Genomic DNA, 24,582 nt, shown 5'->3' with positions numbered 1-24,582 from the left:
GACCACTACAGTATGTGGTGTGTGTGTGTGTGTGTGTGTGTGTGTGTGTGTGTGTGTTTCCATATTTTGCATACATGAAAGTATCTTTCTGACTTTACATTCGAAGGCCATAAAAATTCTCCTACCACCTCCCTCTCCACGACGAAGCCTGGGATCTTTAAGAACGACGGCTCAGCCAAACTGTCACGGGCAACACACGCACGTACACACAGCGTGAACCCCCTAGGTTGAGGCTTCGAAACCAGTGTGTCATGTCACATTTATAACTTTTATCGAGACTGAAGCCATGGCTTCATAGACGTTAACATATTAAACTCCATTATTACATTCTGTATTCCAGTCTCCTCAATAGGTAACAAATACCTTGTAACGTAAATGGACAGGGAAATGTAACAGAAATGTAACAAGAACACGAATCATCTGAGCTGCCGCCATATTCACACAACAATGATGAAGTGGATGGAGGAAAATCTCTCTCTCCACACGGCGATCCATATATGGTGAGAGGCATTTTTATTTCATTTCTGTAATAACTTCTGCATATAATATCACAAAGATAACAAATAGATGAAACTAAAAACGTTATCTGAATAGGAGCTATTTTATCCTCTTTACTAATTCAACTGTTTCCTATTTTTTTTTTTTTTTTTTTTATCCTTGTGTGTCGGCCCTTCAGGCCAGCCCTTACTTTTACTGGTAAGTAAATCTGTTGAACACACACATACACACGCACATACACATACACACACACACAACCCACCCCATATAACCCTCATCCTTACTGTCCGCCTGGATGCCTCTGTTATCCACTTCATTACACTGTTGGAATAGGTTATGGAGGTTTGATTTGTTAATATTTTCAATGCCAAAAGACTAATTTTTCCTGAGTGTTATAGAAGAAACGTGTCTTTAAGATTTATTTAAACTAATAAAAACAAAAAAAAAATCACACAGAAAACGAGACTCCAATGAATATCGAATATTTACCAAATAATTAATCAGGAGAATATTATTAGGATGTCGCTACCGAAATACCCGAAATACCATAACCCGTAATTACAAGATGATTGATATAATTACGGTACACATTTAATGATGTAACAAATATTTCATAGAGGTTGACGTGGGACTGAACCAATGGCTTTTTAACTGCTGATATGGAGGAACATGCCGGGTTAGTTCCAGGCCACCACGGACATAGGCAAATTGATCGGAAATAATAACACTGCGCTCACTGATCGTTGGTTACCATAAGGCAGGGAGGAGCCTAAGGGAGATAAGCAGCCGCCTGGGTTTTACCGGAGATACGGTCAGGAAAAGGGTAAGGACTAAGCCAAGACCGGGACGCCCACAAATCATTACACCAGAGGAGGAGCAAAGGATCCGGAGGGAGGCAGAACGGACACCCCCTGCTCCTCACCCGCAGCATGACTCTGAGGTCAGGTGTTCAGTGTCATCTAAAAATAACCGCGAAACGATTGTGAGAAGCTTCTCTGCGCTGCCTCGTCCCTGCACCCAAGGAAACGTTAATACGGACAAACAGGGAAGCTCGAAAACGCTTTGACGAAACGTACACGGATGTGGGTGTGCATTATTACATATCAGTTATTTTCATGGATGATAAAATGTTCCTCATCAGTCTTTGCTATGGGTCGTCAGCGTTGTCGATTATTGAACACAAAATATCATAGAAAGAAACATTTGTGGAACGTCAACAAGTGACTAATAATAATATTATTAAAAAATATAAATAAATACAAAAATAATGATAATGGTAATAATATTAATAATAATAATAATGATAATAATAATAATAATAATAATAATAATAATAATAATAATAATAATAATGATAATAATAACTTACTAATATGGCAGTTGTTACACTGAAAATAGGGGGTGGGGGAGGGGTAAGTGCCTAGCACTAAATCTAAGATTAATCCAGAGAAAGGCTAACTGTTAATGCCTCACCATGGTGGGAATCGAGCTGAGGCGGTCCGTGCGCGGCGCCTTTAAGTTAAGGTGTCGAGTGGCACGGACTGGGTGAGGCGTGTCGGGCGGCAGCGGAGGTGTGGGTGGTGCATTAAGTCCCTCCCAAATTTCTGCAAGGCTTCTCGGTGTCTAGCGAACAGCCTGGGTAGACTCAAGGTGGTCAGGGGGGCCTCACAGCTTGGCAGGGCCAAGGATGACCCTGCACGCCCTCTTCTGCACACACTACCGGTTCTGCTATTGAGTGTGGGTGAGAGGAAGACAACGCTGAGAGGCATACGTGAATTTGGGGAGAATGAAGGTGAGGTGCAGTACCCGTCCCCCTCAACTCGTCTGCTGGTGTCCGCGTGAGTCTGCACAGCTTGTAAAGCTCGTAGCAAGCTGACCTGACTGTGGTGGAAACATGGCAACGCAGCAGGACCAAGAGCAAGAGCAAGAACATGGCGGCCATCACAACAACAACAGTAGGCAGCTCCCTATTTTTTGTGGTAAGTGGCGGCATTTGGCCTTATTTTAACATTACCCAAGCGAAAACTCCGCTTTCCCACCAGATCCCCAATATTGTAGGGAGTAAGTGCCGAAAAAAAAAAAAGGAAATAAACCCGTGTGATTCTTAATTACCGGGCAGTAACCTAACATAACTTAACCCCCTAGATATGCCCCAATTAAAGACACTAACCTAACCTAACTTAGTCCTAACCGGTGTGGTTTCACTCCTTCTGGACCACCCCTTAAGAACACTAACCTAACTAAACATGACATAAACGGATACCTTAATAGGAAGTGGAAGTCCAAGGTGTGGCTGGTCGACCTCCTCTTCTTCATCCTCAAAGGGTACTGGCGCTACCGATTGTTCAGCACTCGACTGATTTCGGCAAAACACCGTGTGATTTCAAGAAATCTACACCCAAGTCATCTTGCTTATAGAACTATACGATAAAATACCGTTTTTTTTCTCTTTCTTTTTTTTTTTTTGCTTCCACAGCGCTCGTCTGCCACTTTGACACTGCGGGTAGCCAGCTGACTGCCGCGGCCGCCACGGGGCTTGCGCGGAATAATACACTCGTAGTGCCGTTTATATATCTCGCATATAAAATGCGCCTCATAATAAAATGCCCATAATAGAAACTTATCTTTCATTAAATTCAATACTGAGCTGAGGTTACTTACGGACAAAAAGCGACTTTTTATTTTGCATACACATGAAATACTTCCTGAGGTGCATAGAAGTGTTCCACGGCTCGGTGTGTGAAAGATGTCGTACTGTACTACACAACTTGTGGACTTGGGATCTGGGAGGCACCTCTGATTTCAACGCGGATCTGTGAGTTAGCTACAGGAGGGCGCTGTCTAAAACTTTTGCAGATGTAAACTATATATAGTAAGTATATCATCATGTCAAGGTTCAACGGCAAAGTAGAAAGGAATTATCCTCAGTATTAATCGGCTGCCTCCCCCGCGAGCAGTGCATGGCCAACTCAGGCCTCCTGAATAAGGACGACATCAGGATGTTGGCTACCATCGATGGTATCAAAACGTTCAGTGAGTGAAGAAGCCCGATTCTTGAGAGCGTTAACGTCTGCGCAAAGTGCAGCCAGTTATGGTGACTTCGGGATGGCGAGGGAGGCATGAGGAAAGGCAGCGTTGACTGTGTTGGCCTGGCGTCTCGCGCAGCCGTGCCAGACGTTCAACTTGCGTTTGGTGACATAAGGGACATTTCCAAAGCAATGTGTCCGATGCCGAGGGGTGTGGCCGTGTGGAGGCAGAGCCAGAAGTAATAAGATGAAAGGTTACGGTGTGTGTAAGAGAGAGAGTCATGAGAGGCAGAGCACCATGCATACCGCTCAACCGCGGAGCAATATCGGGAGATGTGGCCGATGCCCCAACATCGAAAGCATCACGGTTGTTTGTCCTATCCTGCAAAGCTCACAAGATAGCGGGCATGGGAGGAAGCTGAAAGCGAGCCTCGGTGGTGGTGGTTCAGGAAGGCTCCGGTGACTACTAGGCGGGGAAAGGGGTGTGCCATTCTGGTAAAATCGTCGAGCAGAGTCGATGCACAGCAGCTCCTTTGCCAAGGCTGGATCAGTGCAGACAGGGTAACGCGTTAGGAGGTATATAGGAAACTTGCGGGGACTCCTTCTGTGACGCTGTGGATGATGTCCGAGCGGCGCCTAGATATATACACAAAGCGAAATGTGACCGCTGCCATCTTGATTTCGCCCCGGTTACGGTCGAAATGAAATGCTCAGGTGACCTCTGACAACCAACGAGACTTGAAAGATGTCCGTGATTAGAAGCTTAACGTAGTAAGACCTGGGAGCGAATACTGGAAAATGAGGGGCGTTAATGACCGAAGCACCTTAGTAGGTTGTCGAGAGATCGGCTTGATCGTCGTTAGATGGCGCTATCATACTACCCAGTAACCTCCCTCCTCCACACCTCCTCGTGCCTCGGAGCCGCCAGGACTGTGAGCCCAGTAGACGTAAGTACGGTTTGCCTTTACCTTTTTTTTTTTTTTTTTGTGTGTGTGTGTGTGTGTGTGTGTATGCTTTGCTATGATTCAAGAAGTGAAGTATATGAAGACGAGTTTGTTCTTTCTGCGAAGGAATGAGATAAAATCACGGTGGAGTTGAGGTAACACTCGCATGACAAGGTGATTCATCAAATACATCCTAGGGAAGAGTTGCAGGGAGGAGGGTACTTGTCGATTCATGCATCTTCACACCTGCTCTTAGTTGGCAAGCGGCAGGTGGGCGACCTGATGGCCCCACTCACGGATGATGATGTCCACTTTCCACTGGGGCTTTGATCCGTTCTGCTAGTAGACGAGCAGCAGCTCAGGTCATGTGGCGCCAGGTGGAACGGGGAGCTTGTGTTGTTCCACTCAGCTGATTAAGTAGGCTTTCTTGGTCGCCGTGGTGGGAGGGCGACTCTTCTCAATCAGTTGGCTGTGATAAGATGCGCTGTCCAGCACCAGAACCGATGGCTCGGTCAGCGACGTCAGGAGCTGCGTTGTCAGCCAGCGGAGGAAGAATTCGCCCGTCATCTCGCCGTGGCATTCGTCGCTGGTGTTCTTAGCCGTGTAGCAGAGGAATGAACCCTCAAACAAGCCACCGGCCGTGCCAGCTGCTACCACCACGAAACGTTCCCATCCCTAGGCAGTACCTGATGATTGTACTTATCACTGGTGACAATGAGTTGTGTCCACTCATTCCCTGCTGTGGTTCATCCTAGTGGTGAACCAAGTCTCATTAACTTACACCACCTGCCTCCCTTCTTCCCGGCGGTGCTGCAGGCTCCGGAGAGTGCCGATCTGGCGGCACACGATTTCCAGGGATTCCCTCATAACATACACCTTCCGCTGCGATGTGTTCTAGCGGAATCCCATGTTGTACAGGAGCCGCCACACCGTCGTCTCCGAGGTCACATCTGGGATGATACGGGCCGTCTTCAGTTCCTATATCAGACTGCCTACCGAAAATAAAAAATCTCTATTAGTAGCGAACTTGGCGTGGACAAAGCCGCGAATGGTACCCACAGTAAAATGATCAAAGACAGGCGGTGTTGGAGATGATGCCACTGTCTTACACTGAGGCGAGGTGGCGCTATCCTCCACCTTCCTCATCGCCGTCGACGTCATACCCACCACGTGCGCAACGCGGTCGTGAGGTCTGTGTAGAGAAAGCCCAATATGTATGTGCGATTTGTCACAAGATGATGAAAACGTATGTATAATGCATATATATATATATATATATATATATATATATATATATATATATATATATATATATATATATATATATATATATATATATTACATATGCACACACAATCGTATATATATCAAATAAGTGCATTTTATTCTGTATGCACAGCCTTGTCAAGTAAGAATGTCACAGTGGTAAGTCCAAGAGGCTGTTATCATCATCTATGCTCCCTAGTAGTGCACAAGGGAGCCTGGAGGGATGTACAGCCACTCTCAAAATCAGTCACAGCTCAGAAATATGAGCAGCTCTGAGGCATTGAATCTGAAGCAGCTCACATAAAGACAGGACTGCTAGTTGGGTCGGTGATTACTACCGCGTCATAGTTAAACGTCACACCGACGTCACGACCTGAATGATGGGCGGGGCATGTATCGTGACAGCAGCTAACCTCGCTACGTGCCTCTGAATATTTTAGTTTAGTTAACCCTAAATTTACTCTTATAAGTGCCTTAATTATCCATATTTGGCACAGAAACATAATTTTGCCAATTAGGTTGCGATCTCAAACATCCACTGCCAAAGTTACATCCTTGTCCGAAGCTTTGCTGAGACGTTGCTTCTAAAACACAGGTGGACACTAGCCTGAAATCCTTAGTAGTGACGGGGAAGTGGGTGTTTGGAGAGAGAGAGAGAGAGAGAGAGAGAGAGAGAGAGAGAGAGAGAGTACTGAGGGAAAGATTCAGAGCGTAGTGTTGGAGGTAAAGGAAGAATCAGTTTAAGGGAGGAGAGGACGATGGGTGGAGGAGACAGGGAGTTAAGGGCAAGTGTTCCGACGCACTGCATCGCTGCTGTGGCACCATTAACGTGGTCAAGGACTGTGCCGCGACGGTGTCCAAAAATTCATGGATATTTTATTTCGCGAGATTATTCCCGTTCCACAATAACATGGAGCCACAAATGGTCAACATGTGAATAAATGGTTGTTGTCATATGAATATCTTGATGCAGTGGTGAAAAGATTATTTGTAAATTTGGTGCTTACCTATAATGATGGGTGCGTACGCACTAAGTTCAATAGTTTTACATTCACTTATAACTATAAAGATATTATAGCAACAGTTTCTCATTCACTTATAACAATGAAGATATTAGAGCTTTGCTTGACTATTTTATCATGGCTCATTATTAGTTGACTTATTGGTGATGATCTGTGAGTAGAACTTGAAGGTAAAGTTTGAATTTGGCTAGAGGTGTTTAATTGCTTTTGAAGCTCCTTTGGGGAACAGGTGTTAATAAAGGAACCACTCAGATAATGCTAAAATAACTGTGCGTATTTTATGTAATGCAGTATTACTAAATTACAGTGAACCCTTAAATTTGTACATCTGCTTCCTCTCTTTGCTTGTTGTTAGACATGTCACAGCATGTGACATGTCTAACATGTTTCGGGCAGGACATTCTTCAAATGATCTTAGTAATGCCAGGTGGGAACTTCTTTTTGGGCAGAAGGATAGCATGACAGATATACGTCCCTTCCCTCCACTCTAGCTCTTCCACCTCTACATCTAGTATAGTTGTAGCACCTTCCCGCCTTTTTCAATCACCAATTATTTCTCCCCGCTTTTGTGAGGATGCTGTTCCTGCTGTTACTGTCTGCAATAAGTTATCTATTTTGCAAAATGTCACAGATAATCTCTCCACTGCATCTTCAGATACAACACCAGACTCTTTCTACTGCCCCCATGGATTCTCAAACAAGAACACTGTCCCATAGTTGTTAAACCACAACAGACATACTTTCGTGACAAAGAAATCTCCCAAGGTTTCTCTCAGTCCCACCAGAATCGTTCCTGAGGATCTGCGTGACAAACAATGCCAGATATTTGGGTCAGTGGGGTCAGTGCCTTGGTTACGGAACGAACAGCGCCAGACGTGATGTTCTGGTCAGTGAGGTCAGTACTCCCCTCCCTTGAAATTAGTACATTCAAATATCAACCCTCTTAATTTGTAGTGGATTAATCCCACTTCCTTTTATATATTAGCATTTTTAGTGATTTGTAATATAAATATTTTACCTACCATGTTAGTTGTTTTTAACATTTTACAGCGGCGCCATATGACCGCGATGTTGCGGCGCATTATCTCCAGTCAATCAGTCAATCGGGATTGCTCCTTCCAGCTCAGTCCCATTTCATGAATTGTACTCCACAATTAGGGTGACCGCAGTTGGCAGAACAGGTGGGAGGCTTTAGTTGCCGTCACTAAGATGGGAAAAAATAGCATTTTTTGTTGTCCGTCCGCGGACATACATCCATGTGCAGCGGCGCCGCTCGTTTCCGGACGGATCACACTCGTCTCTCACATTGTTACCTCATGTCCCGCAAAACACAACCTTACTGTGATGACGGGTTAGTCCGCCTTACACTGCAACACTTTTTGGTGGAGTGTTCCAGTCTGGTGGAGCTACGGGAGCGATACCTCTTCCGTTATCCCGGTGGAGATGGGACTCTCCTGATGTCACTGATACTTGGAGAGAGCGCTCTTTCCCCGGGGCATGAGGCACTCATGTTTGTGAAGAAGGCTGGGGGCCTTGGCCAGTGGGGTCAGTGTCTTGGACACATAACGAACAATGCCAGATATCTGGGTCAGTAACTTGGGTACAAAACAAACAATGCCAGAAGTACTGTTTTGGGTCATTGGGGTCAGAACCCCCTCACTGGAAAATAGTATATTGAAATACTAAACCTCTTTATTTGTAGCACTTTATTTTTGCTGATTGATCCCATTTCCTTTCATATACTCAAAAATTTTTTTTGTGATTTAATGTTTTTACCATACCACAATTTTGCTTTAATATCAATATTCTAACCTACCATTTTAGTTCCTTTAAACAATTTACAGCGGCGCCATAACATCATTAAGTCAATGAAATCCATCTCTTCTCGTCCTGCTCTTGCCTATCTACCCTTTAGGGATCTTTTCCATCTGTTAGTCTCACATCTTTGCCTTTTGACAGCAAAGATAGGAAAAGGTAATGAGCATCTGTAAGATGAGGTAGATTACTGCCAGATATGCTTAGGAGAGGACGCTAAAACGAATGGATGCTGTATGTCTAACATATACACACATATGAAGTTGCCTGCAGTTTAGCCTTGCTGTGATAGTTCCCTTGTTTTCATGACTGAAATACTTGCTGGTCGTCTTTCTTTGATACCTTGGAACATTTCATATTTGTTCTCTATAGAGATGGCTGGTCACCCGGAGTTACCTGACATTATTATGTAATAATAATCTCACGATCCTCTGTGGCTGCTCCGATGCTCCGATTTTCTTAACTTAAGTTTTCTTTGGATACTAAGAAAATGCATTTTCCTTGTTATTTTATTCGACACAGTAATAACACATAATTCATTATCGTCAAATTTTACACCACGAAGAAGTCCTAGCGGTGGACCTGTGTCGTGGTGGATGGCAGCAGCAGGCCCCTGGGATAGTAAAAATATTATCATACAAGTCTTATTATATTCACATTTGAATTAATTTTTCATAAATACATCAAAATAAAGTATAATAATCGGCGTTACTTTGTTCCGTAGTTGATAGTTAAGGGGCGGAATTTGGTACTCCGTCGGCATCCACTTGTATTCATTGGTGGTGAAGGCCAGGTGACTGACAAGACATTCTTTTTGTCTTCTGCAGCTCACAAGACAAACCATAATCTAGAGGCAGTGGGAGGCATTCTGTGGAGGATAACCAGAAAGCCACGCCTAAATATTCATATATTTTTGATCACCCACGTTAGTTTTCAGTGGATCTGTAGAACAATACTGAACATCCAAATAGTTTATTTATTGTATCATATTAAATCATGAAAATTACATACTTTAATGCAACATTCTTGTACAAGGGGCGAACGTAACCAGCTCCCATTCACAAGGACACCACCGCCGGCTCCCTCACGCACCCACTGAGCTCGTCAAGACAAGAAAAAAAGTACAAATATAATACTATACTGAGATTGAATATTATACAGTCAGGTTCCTCTGTGCTCTTGGAACATCCATCCCAGTCAGTACTTTCGAAGGGGTGGTCACCACAGGGCACACTATACACTCCACTACACTACGCACGACACTTGCTTGGCTGAAAAGAGTCCAGTGAGATTCATAGCCCAAAATCTATATACACCAGTATTCTGGATTTTTCTTTCACGAAAATGCGACTAGACATCAAATAACACCTTAACCTGGCAGACAGACAGCAGGTGGAGACGGGACACCACCATGCTTCCATTACCACCCTGTGTTCACCTTTAATTATAATGATAATTGTTGTAGTAACGAAAATATATTAATAATAATAATGATAATAATAACAATAATAATGATAATAATAATAATAATAATAATAATAATAATAATAACAATAATAATAATAATATAATAGTAATATAATAATAATAATAATGACAATAAAAATTATGAAACTATATGCAAGACTAACACGATCGCACTGTATGTTAAGCAAACGTGAAGTGACTGACCCGTTGCTGCTAAACAAGCAAGTACTGTTGTCACACAGTCCATACACGTTGTGGTTCTAGGAATGGGAAGTACAAGGAGGAGAAGAATACGATAGGACGAAGTGTGATCCTGTTCCTTAAGAAGAGAGAGAAAAAAAAGGTGGTTTGCAGCGTGTAGGTGGACTGGAGCCCCTTAAAATATATGCTTATGGCTTTTTTGATGATAAAATCTTTCTATATCGAACGTGAGACTATAAACTCCCAACCCAAATCCGCAGTACACATATATTCAAACAACATTAATATTCTTATTATATAAACTGGAAGTTCATTTCAATTTAACGCACGCACGCGCGCGCACACACACACACACACACACACACACACACACACACACACACACACACTAGCGTTCTGGGTAGATGCTTCTTCCCAATGCGTGAAAAGCTATTCATCACCATTGTACATTGTACATTGGTTTTCATATTTTTCAGAATATATTTTACTTGTTCTTTATTCTTTTCTACCGTCAAGTTGAGTCCCTTGTTTGGTCGCGGGCTGGGGAAGGGTCAGTCACTGTATTTACACAATAGCCAGTCCTGAGTTTATTTACATAAAATAGATTTTCACGTGGATAATTGACAAGTTAGCTGGATTACAACTAAAAGTTAGAATTTTTCACGAAGTATTTCATCCCAAGATTCCACAGGTAACATATTGCCATCTTATGCTGGGAGTACTGGATGATAAGCGTCATCTTGGTCTTTTCTTGGGTAGAAGAAAGGTGGGCTGTTGTGATCTTGTTGGAAACTTTGACAGTCTCTGGATCAAAAGCCTTTTTGTCGAAATCGCCAGCCGCTTGCGTCTTCCTCCTCGTTTTTAGTTACTTTTATTCTGTGGAAGGCTTGGGTTTTGCAACAGCATATGGCAAACTTCATTAGAGGCAGTCAGATTTCATAGAAGTCTACGAGAAGAGGACGGAGAGAGGACGCCGTAAATCTTGTGTAGGCGTGGTGATCGGTGGGTATTGGGCTGGGTACAGCAGTGGGTGACCAGGTGCGAGAGTGTTAGGGGCCGTGTACAGGGCAGAGAAGGGTGACGGTGGCATATACGGAGGTGACGAGCTCCTGTAGGGAAAAGAAAAAAATAAATATCACTGAAAATAATTTGAGCTGCGACAAAACGAAAATGTTACCGAGTGTACACATGTAGGGTAAATTATGAGGCACAGGTGACTGATACACATATTGGCTTCCACAGTTAAGCAAGTTTTTCATCTGTTAAAAATAGGTCAGAGTACATCTAACTAAACATAGATTCGTAGCCTATCAATAGCACCGGTTTTATTTTAGGTGAATTTTTGTTACGCACACTGCCTTTCAGAGATGTACTCGTATGTGTTTCGCAGCCCGTATACGCGTCTTGATATGTGTTTTATCGTTTCCAGACCTGGTATATTACGGTTGCCAATGAGTGATGCATCTAACCTTTTTATAACTACGAACAACAAAGAACAAAAATTTCAACTAGTATCTGACCAGTATCTGACCATTACTAACCATTACTAACCATTACTATCTTACTAATTACAATTGCGTTAGTAATCATCTTGCCACGAGCCTGCAACACGACCGCGCCCTTCCGTGCCCGGTGAGGCTAGCGTCTCGGGTGTTTCTTGGGTGGTGTGACAATAACTAGTGGGTTCCGTGGCTCTCTTGTGTGAGTGACTATGTGGTGGTGGTGACCAAAATAAGCGGTGACTTATCTGGCTTGTCTTAAGGACATTAGTTGCCATCACTGGGACTGAAGGCTGCATCTTCGTACATTGGCAACCTCTCCATAACACTGTCCGAACCATGTATACAGTATTTAGGAATATTTATCACTATTTACTAATAATATACGTACGTACATAGACAACAACGGTGCATCCCGCTCAATATAGTTTTATTTGGAGTTTCAAATAATTCCAAAATAATTAATGTTGCCCGAGTGTATATTATTGATAGTGGCAAATATTCCTAAACACAGGTAGACAGTGTTGCTAGATTACCATGATGTAGCCGTGACTATATATTGAATTGGCCCCCATTAACCTGTGTTCCAGCGAAGACAACAGGTAACTGCTATTGGACCTACCAATATCATTTCATTCCTCGTTTTCTCTTATGTTTCGTTCCACAATATTTCGTCTTTTTACTCAAACAATTTCTTTTCATGTAGTTATTTACACAAGTTTATCCGAAGCTGCAAACCATTGTCATCTCCCTTGGTCGTTTATAATACCGACAGAGGTACACATATCTGTTGAGTCACCTGGAAAATGGCAGAGCCGTACACACCGGTAGAGTGACGACAGGAGGATGTCCCACAGGAATTTGACAGTGTGATTAGCACCTAAGGTAGTAGATCTTAGTGACAGCGGCTTTGAGTGGTCGAGGAGTCAATATGGTCTATTAGTTATAGCGTCTGGATAAGTACACCCAAGTCGTGTACATTGAGGGACCATACGACCAAATTACTACTATATTCTAAGACGGGAAAAGGAAGTTTATCTCACCAATGATTTATCAGCACAATCACTCACGTTAGAGAGTCACTCCACCCAAAAATTTCCTGGGATGCTGAGGCTCACGGATAATGAAAGGCAGGGTTGTGTCGCAGTCTGGTGATAATTACTCAATGATTGTGGTTAGTAAGGTATGTTGTGTTTAATGATCGTGTATTTCATTTACGTAGGTTGAAATTATTGGTTAATTACTTACAAATGTCAGAAATAAGTTATTATGCACATAAATTACATTCAATGGTTACTGTAGCAAACATGTCTATGACCTCTGAAATAGTAAAAAAACATGCATTAAGATACGTATATAGGCCTCGGTAAAGACTAGTCTTGCAAGTGTAAGACTAAACACGTTTGTAACTATCTTCCTTATTAGGTGAGCTTCACTGAAGTAAATTCTGAGGAAACTTCAGATTTATAAGGTGCTTTTGCTAAGCCTTTTATATCTGTCGTTTCTAGTAGTTGAAAGGAACAACTGTAAATAAAGAAAATTTAAATTAATAGTGGTGATTTTTTATAGTACTATATAAAGGTTATCAAAGTAGTATAGTAGGTATGATGAATAGCTACGGACGCTTTCTGTTGTCTGTCATGGAACACACGATTCGCAAGACTCAGATTAATGGCTGAAACGGTCACGTCTATATTGCAGAAAGTTATAGAATAATGGTCAGTCACAAGTGCAATTTCTTATTAGCACAGTTTCGTTGTATATTCATTAAATAATTTTATAATGATGGTTGTGTATTAAAAAAAAATCCCAAGTTTAATGAATCTTTATTTTTTACTACACATGCACTACTAATTTGTTATGACCAAACGTAAAAAAAAAAATGTCAAATATACCTACCTATATATTAAAACAGTCCCTTGCCGCGAAAATGCTTCCCACATCCCTAGCCCCCCCCCCCCCCCTCTCTCTCTCTCTCTCTCTCTCTCTCTCTCTCTCTCTCTCTCTCTCGTTCGCTGAAGGTAGTAGTTAAAGTGTGCATGGTGGATATAATGTGAAGTAATACACACACACACACACACACACACACACACACACACACACTCACGAAGTGGTGGCGGGCGGGGTGGCGCGTCGCTCATCCTGTGGGGATTGCGCTAACTTGGCCACAGGAGCCGCAAGGGTGGTGGACAGAGCCGTGTGGGTTGAGGTGCTCTCCGGGGAAGTGGGTGTTGGCGTTGGTGTAGGAGTGTGGGACTGACTGTTCTGCTGAGCAGCAGCCATTGAGGTATATAGGGCGTGGGACTGGAAGGCGCTCAGGCTACCTGTAACAGCATGATATTTATAGTAAAGAATAATTTACGTAAATAGTGCAAATACACCATCTATTACTACTATGATGACCTATGTGGCTGTTTGTTAATAATATTATTTACAATTACTAGTTGTTTCTAGTACTAGTTCTACAAGTACTAGTGCTACACCCTTACTCCAGTGATATGTGAAAAGGTAAGCGTAATTTAGCACTAGTACTACTAGTCCTAGTACTACCAGTACTAGTACTGCTAATAGTAGTAAGAGTATTAGTAATGCTACTAGTACTACTAATAATACTAGTACTACTGCTACTATTAGTAGTACTGGAGAGAGAGAGCTAGTGGTAGTAATACTACTGTAGTAGCACTACTACTGTTAGTAGTATAGTGAGAGAGAGAGAGAGAGAGAGAGAGAGAGAGAGAGAGAGAGAGAGAGAGAGAGAGAGAGAGAGAGAGAGAGAGAGAGAGAGAGAGAGAGAGAGAGAGAGAAAACGCACAATAGATGCTGCATTCCTTTATCGGTTACGCTTCGGGATGGTACAATCCCATCTTCAGATTCATTACACTGAAAAAAGTTAAAGCCATTACAAAATAAAGAGAGAACTTCTCTTGAGAGGGAGGAAGCGACTGACCTGCCGGTCTTACAGTGGGGAACACCTTAGCTCTGGCGACACCAACACTTGAACACACGTGCATCAACACACGTGCATCATGTCTTGCCGTGGGAGGCTTCTATTTATTACTGGAGAGCAAAACAAACTATGCTAGAAACTCCAGACACTAAACCTGAATATTGGCTTTTTTGCAATTCAGGTTTAGTGTCTAGAGCTTCCCTAGCATAGTTTGTTTTGATTTCGCGCTCACATACACGACAATTTTTTTTTTTTTATCAAAAACAATTCTTTATTGACTTTTCCGAATTAATGTCCTAACTTGCTATTTGGTCAAACAGATGTGTGTGTGTGTGTGTGTGTGTGTGTGTGTGTGTGTGTCAGAGTAAGTAAAGGAGCCAAGGACTTACTGAGCGAGGTGGGAAGGAAAGCAGCTCGCATTTTCTCTGAGTCGAGCGTTGCCTGATACTCTGATGGTGCGTGGGTGGGGAGGGTAGCGCCCATGCCGCTCATCGCACCCATGCCTCCCATGGCGGCTGTCATGTGAGTCAGCGCGGGTGGGAAGTGATGGGAATACATCCCGCGAGACATGGCGCTGTGGAATTAAAGATGATTTAGTGAGACAGACAGACAGACAGACAGCAAGATCATTGCACTGAGAAGGGGCTGAAGGTTTCACTTGCACAACAGCAATGCGGCACAAAAAATCAAAGCTCCAAAATAATTCCACTTTTCACCAAACAGTATGCAACAATTAAACTGAAAGACACGTGTTAGTAGACGATACGCCAGCACTTCGGCGGCCTTTGTGCCTCCGCTAATGACTACGCTCAAAACGAAATTAATCTTTTCAGACTCCGAGAGGTCCTGATACGTTGAGTTTTCCGGCTAATAATAAACAGAGAATAGACCAACTCGGATCATTGTGAGACGTCTCTGCAACGTGTGTGTGTGTGTGTGTGTGTGTATACCAATTATTGTAATACGATGTAGGTAATTATGTGCCACTTACTCCACACGTAATAACAATCTTATGACATTTCGTATTGTTCACATGTTAGAGTGCGGAGCAACTACAAACACCAAAGAAAAAGAAAAAAAAAACGCGTTAGAAGCATCGTTACACCACTGTTCTTCGGGTCCTGTGCCTATGTAGTATTATCGTCTTGGTGCGAAAAAAAAAAAAAGAGAGAAACAGTAGTGATTCAAAGACGGGTACTTGAATTCCTTGTCGCTAGATAATCACAGTAGTAGTAAAGAGTAATAAATAGCCGTGTTAATAGGAGTAGTTGTGGTAATAGTAATACCGGTAGTAGTAGCAGTAGTGGGAGTGGTGGTAGCGGAAGTAGTAAATGTAACATCCCGTGGACGTGACTATCTCCTATGCACTTATACTCCTCTCTTTTGTACTGAACTCAAGAAACACTTAGAAACTAAGCCACAACTCACTCCACAGAGATCCGTGTTGTTTTGGAAATACCGTGATCGGACAAAGGTTAATGCCGGAAGGATCCCCACCAAGGGAAAGTGTTCGGCCAGTAAAAGTGACAGAAGCGAGAGGAAGAGCAGAGAGGAAGCACAAAAAGGGAAGAATCTGGAGCAGTGGTTCTTAAAGTATCCATATAACTGCATCCGTGGACCTCGGCGACACACCCTTACTTTTTTCATCACACTTTTTCACCTTATTTTTCGCACTATTTTTCACCCAGTTATATATATATATATATATATATATATATATATATATATATATATATATATATATATATATATATATATATATATATATATATATATATATTCACTCATCTATATACAATTTTTACATCTTAAGTGAAAGAATAAATAAGAATAAGAATAATTACACGGGTATGTTCAGTGCACTTAACAACCAATGAGAAAAAGTATGCGGTTCACTTTTTTTTATATAGAGCACAGTCGGAGAGAGAGAGAGAGAGAGAGAGAGAGAGAGAGAGAGAGAGAGAGAGAGAGAGAGAGAGATGTAGGAGTCATGAGTATTCACCTGGCTCTCTTGATTTTCCTCATTATGTATAGAGAATGCAAGTGAAGAAAGAAAGAAAGAGAAGAAACAAATACCGAGTGTTATTCAATGTTCTGAAAGAAAATGGTGTAACAGATTATAGATGAGCGAGTTGCAAAAGTGACTTCAATAATAAGCAGTGATATTTTAAATAAACATCAGGAAAGTGTGGATAAGGAGAGGTAAAGATTCGATAACATGGATGTGATAACGAATTATTGGAGAGTTCATTTCTGGATCTGTATTTAAAACCAGTTGAAGAGATAGAAAACTTTTTGTATAAAGGAAATATGATTGCTGTGTGTGTGTGTGTGTGCGTGTGTGTGTGTGTGTGTGTGTCTTTGCGTGTGGATATTTGTTACGAGAAAACATGAATGAACTACACTTAATTCCGAGTGGTAACAAGCGGTCTGATTCAGAAAATATTGTTGCTCTAATCACATACGTTCAGTTCAATGGAATTAAAAAGCAGGCAAGCTGGACTAAATATCGCCAAATCACGGTCCAGGACGGATGTTAATAATTGCGTCAGAAATCAGCGCACCTGGCCGTAATGGTCACTTACACCATTAATTGCTCCACAGGTGCACTTAAGGTATGAATTTCGGAAGGGATTATCAGGCAACTACCCTCCGTCACTGTGACAATTAACAGCAGCTGCCAGCGAGATTTTTAGTGTCACACTAGCATCTATCTATACACACTCCTTCCTTTACAAGAATGTGTTTCACTTCGTTTTCAACAGTGATATCCTTGTTGCGTCACTCCTATGGGTGAGATAATGTTTCGTCGCCAGCCGCGGATAGTTATTTTCCTGGGCACTTCTGGCAACAGTAGATTTCCGCTTCCGAATGAGCACTGCCCTGCCTTCCGTTGTTCCTGATCCAGCCTCACTTCGCTCACCATTCCTTTTCGGGCCAGACAGCGGCAGGGTACTGCGAGTGTCTCAGCTTGTCTGCACATTCTTGGGCATTTACATCTTATGGAGCGGACACCAACCACTTTTTGGATCAAAATTGCAAAGAATAAAACGATTATCAAAATACGAAAACAAATACGATCATGTGACGAAACATTATGACAAAGAAAGGTGGCGAAGAGAAACGTCATGCCCCGTTCATGTTGACTAATGCGAAGCTAAGCGTTGGAAAGAAATCATGGCGTACCAGCTGTGATTTCTTACCCACCCCAGCCTCCCTCTTCTCGGCGGTAATTTTCAGCAGACATTTTCCCAGCTCGCTCACTTTCAACACCAATCACTGCAGGATAATCCCTATCGTGTCTGTGTTTACAATAGGTAACATGACTGATCACTGGTTTTTACACCCTCACGGACTTGGTGAATGACACATGTATGTATGTTCAATTACAATGTAACGGATCAGGTAACTTCGAAAAATTAAAGCCGGTTAAGGACAGGGTGTGCATGAAGCCTGTACAGGAACTGGTCTGACATCTAATTCATGTTTTTTTACAAATCTACAAATCCTCGAACAGCATAACAGAAGAAAAAAGTGTTATCCTGTTACATTAAAAAAAACGTATAGCAATACATCATATATATATATATATATATATATATATATATATATATATATATATATATATATATATATATATATATATATATATATATATATATATATATATATATATATATATATGGGAAATCGGAACATGACGTGTACTTGTACATGAATTTCTATGCATTCCCTTCTCTCTCTGCTTAACGGCCTCATTGGGTCAGGGGAGCGATCCTCATCCCACTTCCCTGCGTGGGGCAATACGCATGTGGCATATCTGGCTCTGAAAATAAGTGGTCTATTTTTTATTTATTTTTATTTAATTATTCTTTTCGAGAGTTGCATTTGTTCAAGCGTTAATTATATAAAAGATTAAACGTTTTTGTATACTACAAAAAATAAGAGTTTGTTACATTACTTCGTAGTAGTAGTAGTAGTAGTAGTAGTAGTAGTAGTAGTAGTAGTAGTAGTAGTAGCAGCTTCTTTACTATTATCATTATCATCATTAATGAAAGCATCAGCAGCAATAATAGTGGCAGTAGTAGCAATGGTAGTGGCAGTTGTTTTTGTTGCTGTTGTTGTTGTATAATATATATTATCATCTTTATTATTATAACATACGGTGCAAAAGGGACCCTCGTGCAAGGCGGTACAGTGACACTGTCCTCTCTCCCCGAGAAACCAAAATGATAAGATGTGAATGAATGCTCATTACCTGTGTAGACGCTTTGCCTCTGCTGTTGGTCCCCTCAATTACTCTACATTTTATCTCTTCACTTTTACTTGTCATACTTGTCATAGTACATAGTTTAATTACTTTCGCCCTCCAGTCCTTTTGAAACAACACGCATTAGGTTTGTTTCTATGCACCATATTTATTTTCTTGCATCGTACGTCGTAAAGATCGATCGTTTTTTATCCTTAGTCTCATCTTCAACTTTATCTACTACAGAAATAAGGACACTCACAATCAACTACTTCACTTTTGTTTCTTTCAAACATCATCAGGGAACGTTTAGTTTCAACTTTCAATTTTTACACACATTATCAAATACCAGCCTTTGAAGGTCATTCTGATTCCATACAATCAGAATTCTATCATCTGGAAACAAAATTTTTGTATTCAGCACCAGTTTACCACCATTCGCACACGTTTCCACATTTATCTTAACGTCATCATCTATATAGGTGAAGCAGGTACGGGGGCATAGCAATTCCTGCCACACACATCTTGTATTCAAAACTCATCAGTTTTTTCACCTCTCTTGATATGTGCATTTGCATTCTCATAAGAAACAAGGACCTTCACACCATTCAACATCATCCCATCCACAAAAATACCCAGGCAATACACTCCTCATTTCCCTACAAATAATTTCGTCACTATATCCTATCTTATATGATATAGTCCGTGAATGCAACAGTTTTCTTCCCTTTCATTGTGATTTTTCTACCACCATCTTCAATGGAAACATCTGATACACATACCCTTGTAGAACCTCCCTGCTCTCCACTAATCCTGCTGTGTAATCTGCTGCATTCTTTTTCCACAGAACTTTCCAGCTATATTGAAGATGCTGGAAACAACTCTCTCCTCTCTCTCTCTCTCTCTCTCTCTCTCTCTCTCTCTCTCTCTCTCTCTCTCTCTCTCTCTCTCTCTCTCTCTCTCTCTCTCTCTCTCTCTCTCTCTCTCTTTCTGTGTGTGTGTGTGTGTGTGTGTGTGTGTGTGTGTGTGTGTGTGTGTGTGTGTGTTTTGCGTGCGATTGTGTGTGTGTGTGTGTGTGTGTGTGTGTGTGTGTGTGTGTGTGTGTGCATCTGTGTGTGTGTGCGTCTGTGTGTGTGTGTGTGTGTGTGTGTGTGTGTGTGTGTGTGTGTGTGTGTGTGTGCGTGCGTCTGTGTGTGTGTGTGTGTGTGTGTGTGTGTGTGTGTGTGTGTGTGTGTGTGTAAGCCAGGTATAGTCAGTGAATATTAAACTTTGTAAAGCATACGAGGCATAATAAATACAGAATACTAATATCACTAATAAAAGGTGAATTTCATTATGATTATTATTATTATTATTATTATTATTATTATTATTATTATTATTATTATTATTATTATGATTATTATTATTATCGTATGATGATGATAATGATGATGGTGATGATGATGTCATTATTATCTTTATCATTACTATTATCATCAATGTCACGATAATAATGATTATAAACAACAGCGCACTCACACACACACACACACAGAGAGAGAGAGAGAGAGAGAGAGAGAGAGAGAGAGAGAGAGAGAGAGAGAGAGAGAGAGAGAGAGAGAGAGAGAGAGAGAGAGAGAGAGAGAGAGAGAGAGAGAGAGAGAGAGAGAGAGAGAGAGAGAGAGAGAGAGAGAGAGAGAGAGAGAGAGAGAGAGAGAGAGAGAGAGTGAGTGAGTGAGTGAGTGAGTGAGTGAGTGAGTGAGTGAGTGAGTGAGTGAGTGAGTGAGTGAGTGAGTGAGTGAGTGAGTGAGTGAGTGAGTGAGTGAGTGAGTGAGTGAGTGAGTGAGTGAGTGAGTGAGTGAGTGAGTGAGTGAGTGAGTGAGTGAGTGAGTGAGTGAGTGAGTGAGTGAGTGAGTGAGTGAGAGTGTGTGTGTGTGTGTTTCCCCGTCTTCAGTCTCTCTCCACATAAACACCTGGACAGTGGCGGGATTTGAAGTCGTCGCGGTGACCAAATCACACCGGCGAGCCTCACTGATCCATGTACCTTGACACGCCTCCTGCCCCAACTCACAAATTATGTCCGCGCAGCAGCTGGCCACCCGTCATGGAATCGCAGTCCTGCACGGATTTTCCTGCTTCCTCACTGATTACATTTCCTTTTGTCTCTGGCGAGGATAACTAGCGTGGGGTGGCCCGAACTTCCTTCCTGTTTCCCCTACTTCCTCTACTTCCTCTCACTTAATCCCCCTTGCCTCCCCTCACTACTCCCTCTCTTCCTCTCTTTCCCGACAGACACGAAAGTAACAAGCTTTGCAAGGTAGTCAGTCACATTATTTAATTCACAGTGGCAATCAAAACATTCCCTGAAATTTTACAAGAGGACGATTTCCTTTCGAACTTATATATTACAAGAGCATTTTTCATTCATTCATAACCGATCTATTAACACATCTTTATAATGTATATATCTTTATAATATCTACACGTCCCATATTTTGATCTTGTAGTCAGACTAATCTTTTAAGTGCATTTATGTATTACCATCTATCAATATAGCTATTACTAGATGTGTAATGTCATAAACATCTTAGATTTCTGTGTATCTTTGTCCGGGGCTCCGATTCTCACACTCCCACACTACGCCCAGCATCCCGTCGTTCACCTCCTGTCGGCCGGTCGGCCCCACCCTGGAGGACCGGATCTGTCAGCCAAGCAACTACCGGTCGCTGTGATAATTTAGCGCGGGGTGTCCCGGCCCACCACCTCGCGCCCTTCCGCCCACTGTTTTTATCCGACACTACACAGACAGTAGGGGCAAGGGGGTGGGGAAAGGCGGTAACATACCAGAGCTGTAACAGTGAAATGTTTCCCATCACTATGCATTTGATTCTGAATTTCTGCGGAAAGTTATCGAAGTTCACGGACGGATGCACACCTATGCGACAGTTGCAGCACAATCACGTATCGATAAAGATGCTTCCATTGAAAATGTTTTATGTTCGTTCATTGCTTTTATGGTTTTCTATTTCCTTCTTCCAATAATGTGATCACTCTTAAAAGCAATAATATCTGATCTTTTACATAACTTTTATTTATTTTATTTATTGTCTCTAAACATATTTTTCGATGTTACAGCGCAAAGAGATCATATCTAAAGAAAAGGCAGTGAGTCCAACACCGAACATCCTTTCTTACAATGTTACTGCAGCGAAAAGTATTCACTCATTTAGCGACTTTGTCAAACAGTTTCAAAGTAACTGAAGCCGAACTCCAATAAATATTAACCAATTCACTAATAAATCAACCACGCACGACTATTGGCCAAACAGATGAAAACAATTATATGACTCCAGGAATACAGATAGTATAATTTAATCACTCCTCAAATCAGTTCACACACACACACACACACAAACACACACACACACAATATATATATATATATATATATATATATATATATATATATATATATATATATATATATATATATATATATATATATATATATATATATATATATATATATATATATATATATATATATATATATATATATATATATATATATTTGTGGAAGATATGACAAAGACTGATACATGTAACAATCCTTAGTACGCATATATAAAAAATGTCATATTAATAGCGTGTGACACACACACACACACATCGTAGGTGACGATATGAATTCGACAATTCTAAATTTTCCCACTGATAGAATAAAAGTAAAAGCTATCAGGATGCAAGATAAAATTGCCGAATCAAATAAATATGACATGAACGGACGTTTTAGTCATTTCCAAAACAAGAATTAGAGAAATGTCAGAGAGGCGCCCACCTTTGCTGTCTCCTGTGTCCTCCTTCCTCCCCCTTTCCCCCTTTTTGGTCGCGCTGCAGGTCGGCGTTCACAGCGGCCACGACAGTAGAATCAATAGTCACATTTTGTTCTTCACTATAGATACTGAAATCACGGCCCGGCAGCCAGCGCCATCACCACCGCAGTGATCGATGTTCCAATTTTCCGGCGGTTTGCTTGGGGAGCGCTGTGACCTTTGGCTCTGACCAGCAGGCGGCTTGAGCACCCGCCAGCCCACTACCACGCATTGGGGATCCACAATGCATGCTTTATTCTTATCACTCTTATCCTTTTCATCGCCATCCATTATCACATTGTTTTTGCCGCACTACTCTTCGTTGCCTTTTCTTCTTTTTCTTCCTTATTTCCTTCTCCCTCATTTTCTTCTTTATTTTCTTCCTTATTTTTCTTCTTTATTATCTTCTTTGTTATCTTCTTGCTTATTTCCTTCTTTATTTCCTTCCTGTTCTTCTGCTGTTGCTGCTGCTGCTTCTGCTGTTGCTTCTTTTCCCTTTCATTTTTCTCGTGTTCTCCTTTTTCTTCCATTCCTCTTTCTGTTACTGTTCTTTTGAATATTCTCTTCCTTATTTTCTTTTATTTTCTTTCTGTTCTTCTGCTGCTGCTTCTTTTCCCTTCCATTTTTCTCCTTTTCTTCCATTCCTTCCTTTCTCGTTATTATTGCTGTTGTACTGTTGTTGACAGTACAGCACCAGTAATTTAGCTTCATTACAAACATCGTAGTAAACATGAAACGGTCATCGCTTTCCTCTCACTAGTAGACACGGATGCTGTTCCAGTGAACGAGCAGGCGAGTTTGGGTTTCTCTCTTTTCACGCTATAGGCCATGTTCACCCAGCGAAGAATAGGTGCCAACGAATCTCAGGTGTGTATGTGTGTGTGTGTGTGTGTGTGTGTGTGTGTGTGTGTGTGTGTGTGTGTGTGTGTGTGTGTGTGTGTGTGAAATCGTCATCATCATGTAACCATTTCATGAAGTAGTTGGAGATCTGAACTATATACTCATGGAGCTGAAACACACAATGCCAATAAGGCGAAAATAATTAGTTTTCCTTTTATAATGTTTGTTCACAAATGTGCCTGTGGTAAAAAAATACCCATTTCTTCTGTGTGTGTGTGTGTATTATATACACTGACTGATGACCTGATAAAATGTCAAAACAAATTATGAATTATATAATATTATCGCCAACGTCACAGCATTTCGGCTATGAAGAGAGAATGGCCTAAAAAAACAGACTGATGCCTAATGATATTAAAAATATTAGTAATATTGTAGTATAAGTATTCAAGCTGGCAGATTACTACTACTACTACTACTACTACTACTACTACTACTACTACTACTACTACTACTACTACTACCACTACTACTACTATTATTTAATAAGATCATATGTCGACTTTCTCAGAAAAATACTGTGAATCCAATTTCATTTATGTCCCCACATACTATCTATTATATAACCAAACGACAAAAAAAAAAAAAAATGTAAAACTGTGTATTTCATTCAGAGAAGAAAAACGGCACTACGTTTTTTAGTAACTCAGGAACTTTTCACATCACACTCCTGGAAAATTCAGGAAAAATTTACACGTACATATTCATTCTTTATAAGACTTGTCTAGCAAATGGGAAATCAGTTAGCTGCATACCTGGCGATGGTATTTCTTCCACAGTTATTTAAAGATATGAGCAACACTGAATACAAAATATTTCATATAAATCCAGAAACTAACTTTACCGACACCCCCTACGGTGCTATAGGGAAATGTAAGAAAGTATCAGCATATT

General features: G+C 41.3%; 2 protein-coding genes across 2 annotated transcripts in view; both read right to left on the bottom strand.

The window, feature by feature from the left end:
• The window catches only part of LOC135098040 (apolipoprotein D-like), a 78,130-nt gene extending 75,168 nt beyond the window's left edge, over nt 1-2,962 (bottom strand). The window contains exon 1 of the mRNA XM_064000259.1: nt 2,762-2,962. The gene's annotated coding sequence lies outside the window, so the exon portion shown is untranslated. The remainder of the gene's footprint in view (nt 1-2,761) is intronic.
• A 6,104-nt stretch (nt 2,963-9,066) lies between these two features.
• The window catches only part of LOC135098030 (transcription factor SOX-14-like), a 59,374-nt gene continuing 43,858 nt past the window's right edge, over nt 9,067-24,582 (bottom strand). Inside the window, exons 3-5 of the mRNA XM_064000210.1 lie at nt 15,075-15,259; nt 13,846-14,062; nt 9,067-11,348 (exon numbers count right to left, since the gene is read on the bottom strand). Coding sequence (XP_063856280.1) covers nt 11,186-11,348; nt 13,846-14,062; nt 15,075-15,259 — 565 coding nt within the window. The 3' untranslated portion in view covers nt 9,067-11,185. The remainder of the gene's footprint in view (nt 11,349-13,845; nt 14,063-15,074; nt 15,260-24,582) is intronic.

This window comes from Scylla paramamosain, chromosome 4 (genome assembly GCF_035594125.1).
Source record: "Scylla paramamosain isolate STU-SP2022 chromosome 4, ASM3559412v1, whole genome shotgun sequence".
NCBI lineage: Eukaryota > Metazoa > Arthropoda > Malacostraca > Decapoda > Portunidae > Scylla > Scylla paramamosain.
The sequence above is the reverse complement of the archived record's forward strand: the minus strand, read 5'-3'. Positions and strand labels throughout refer to the sequence as shown.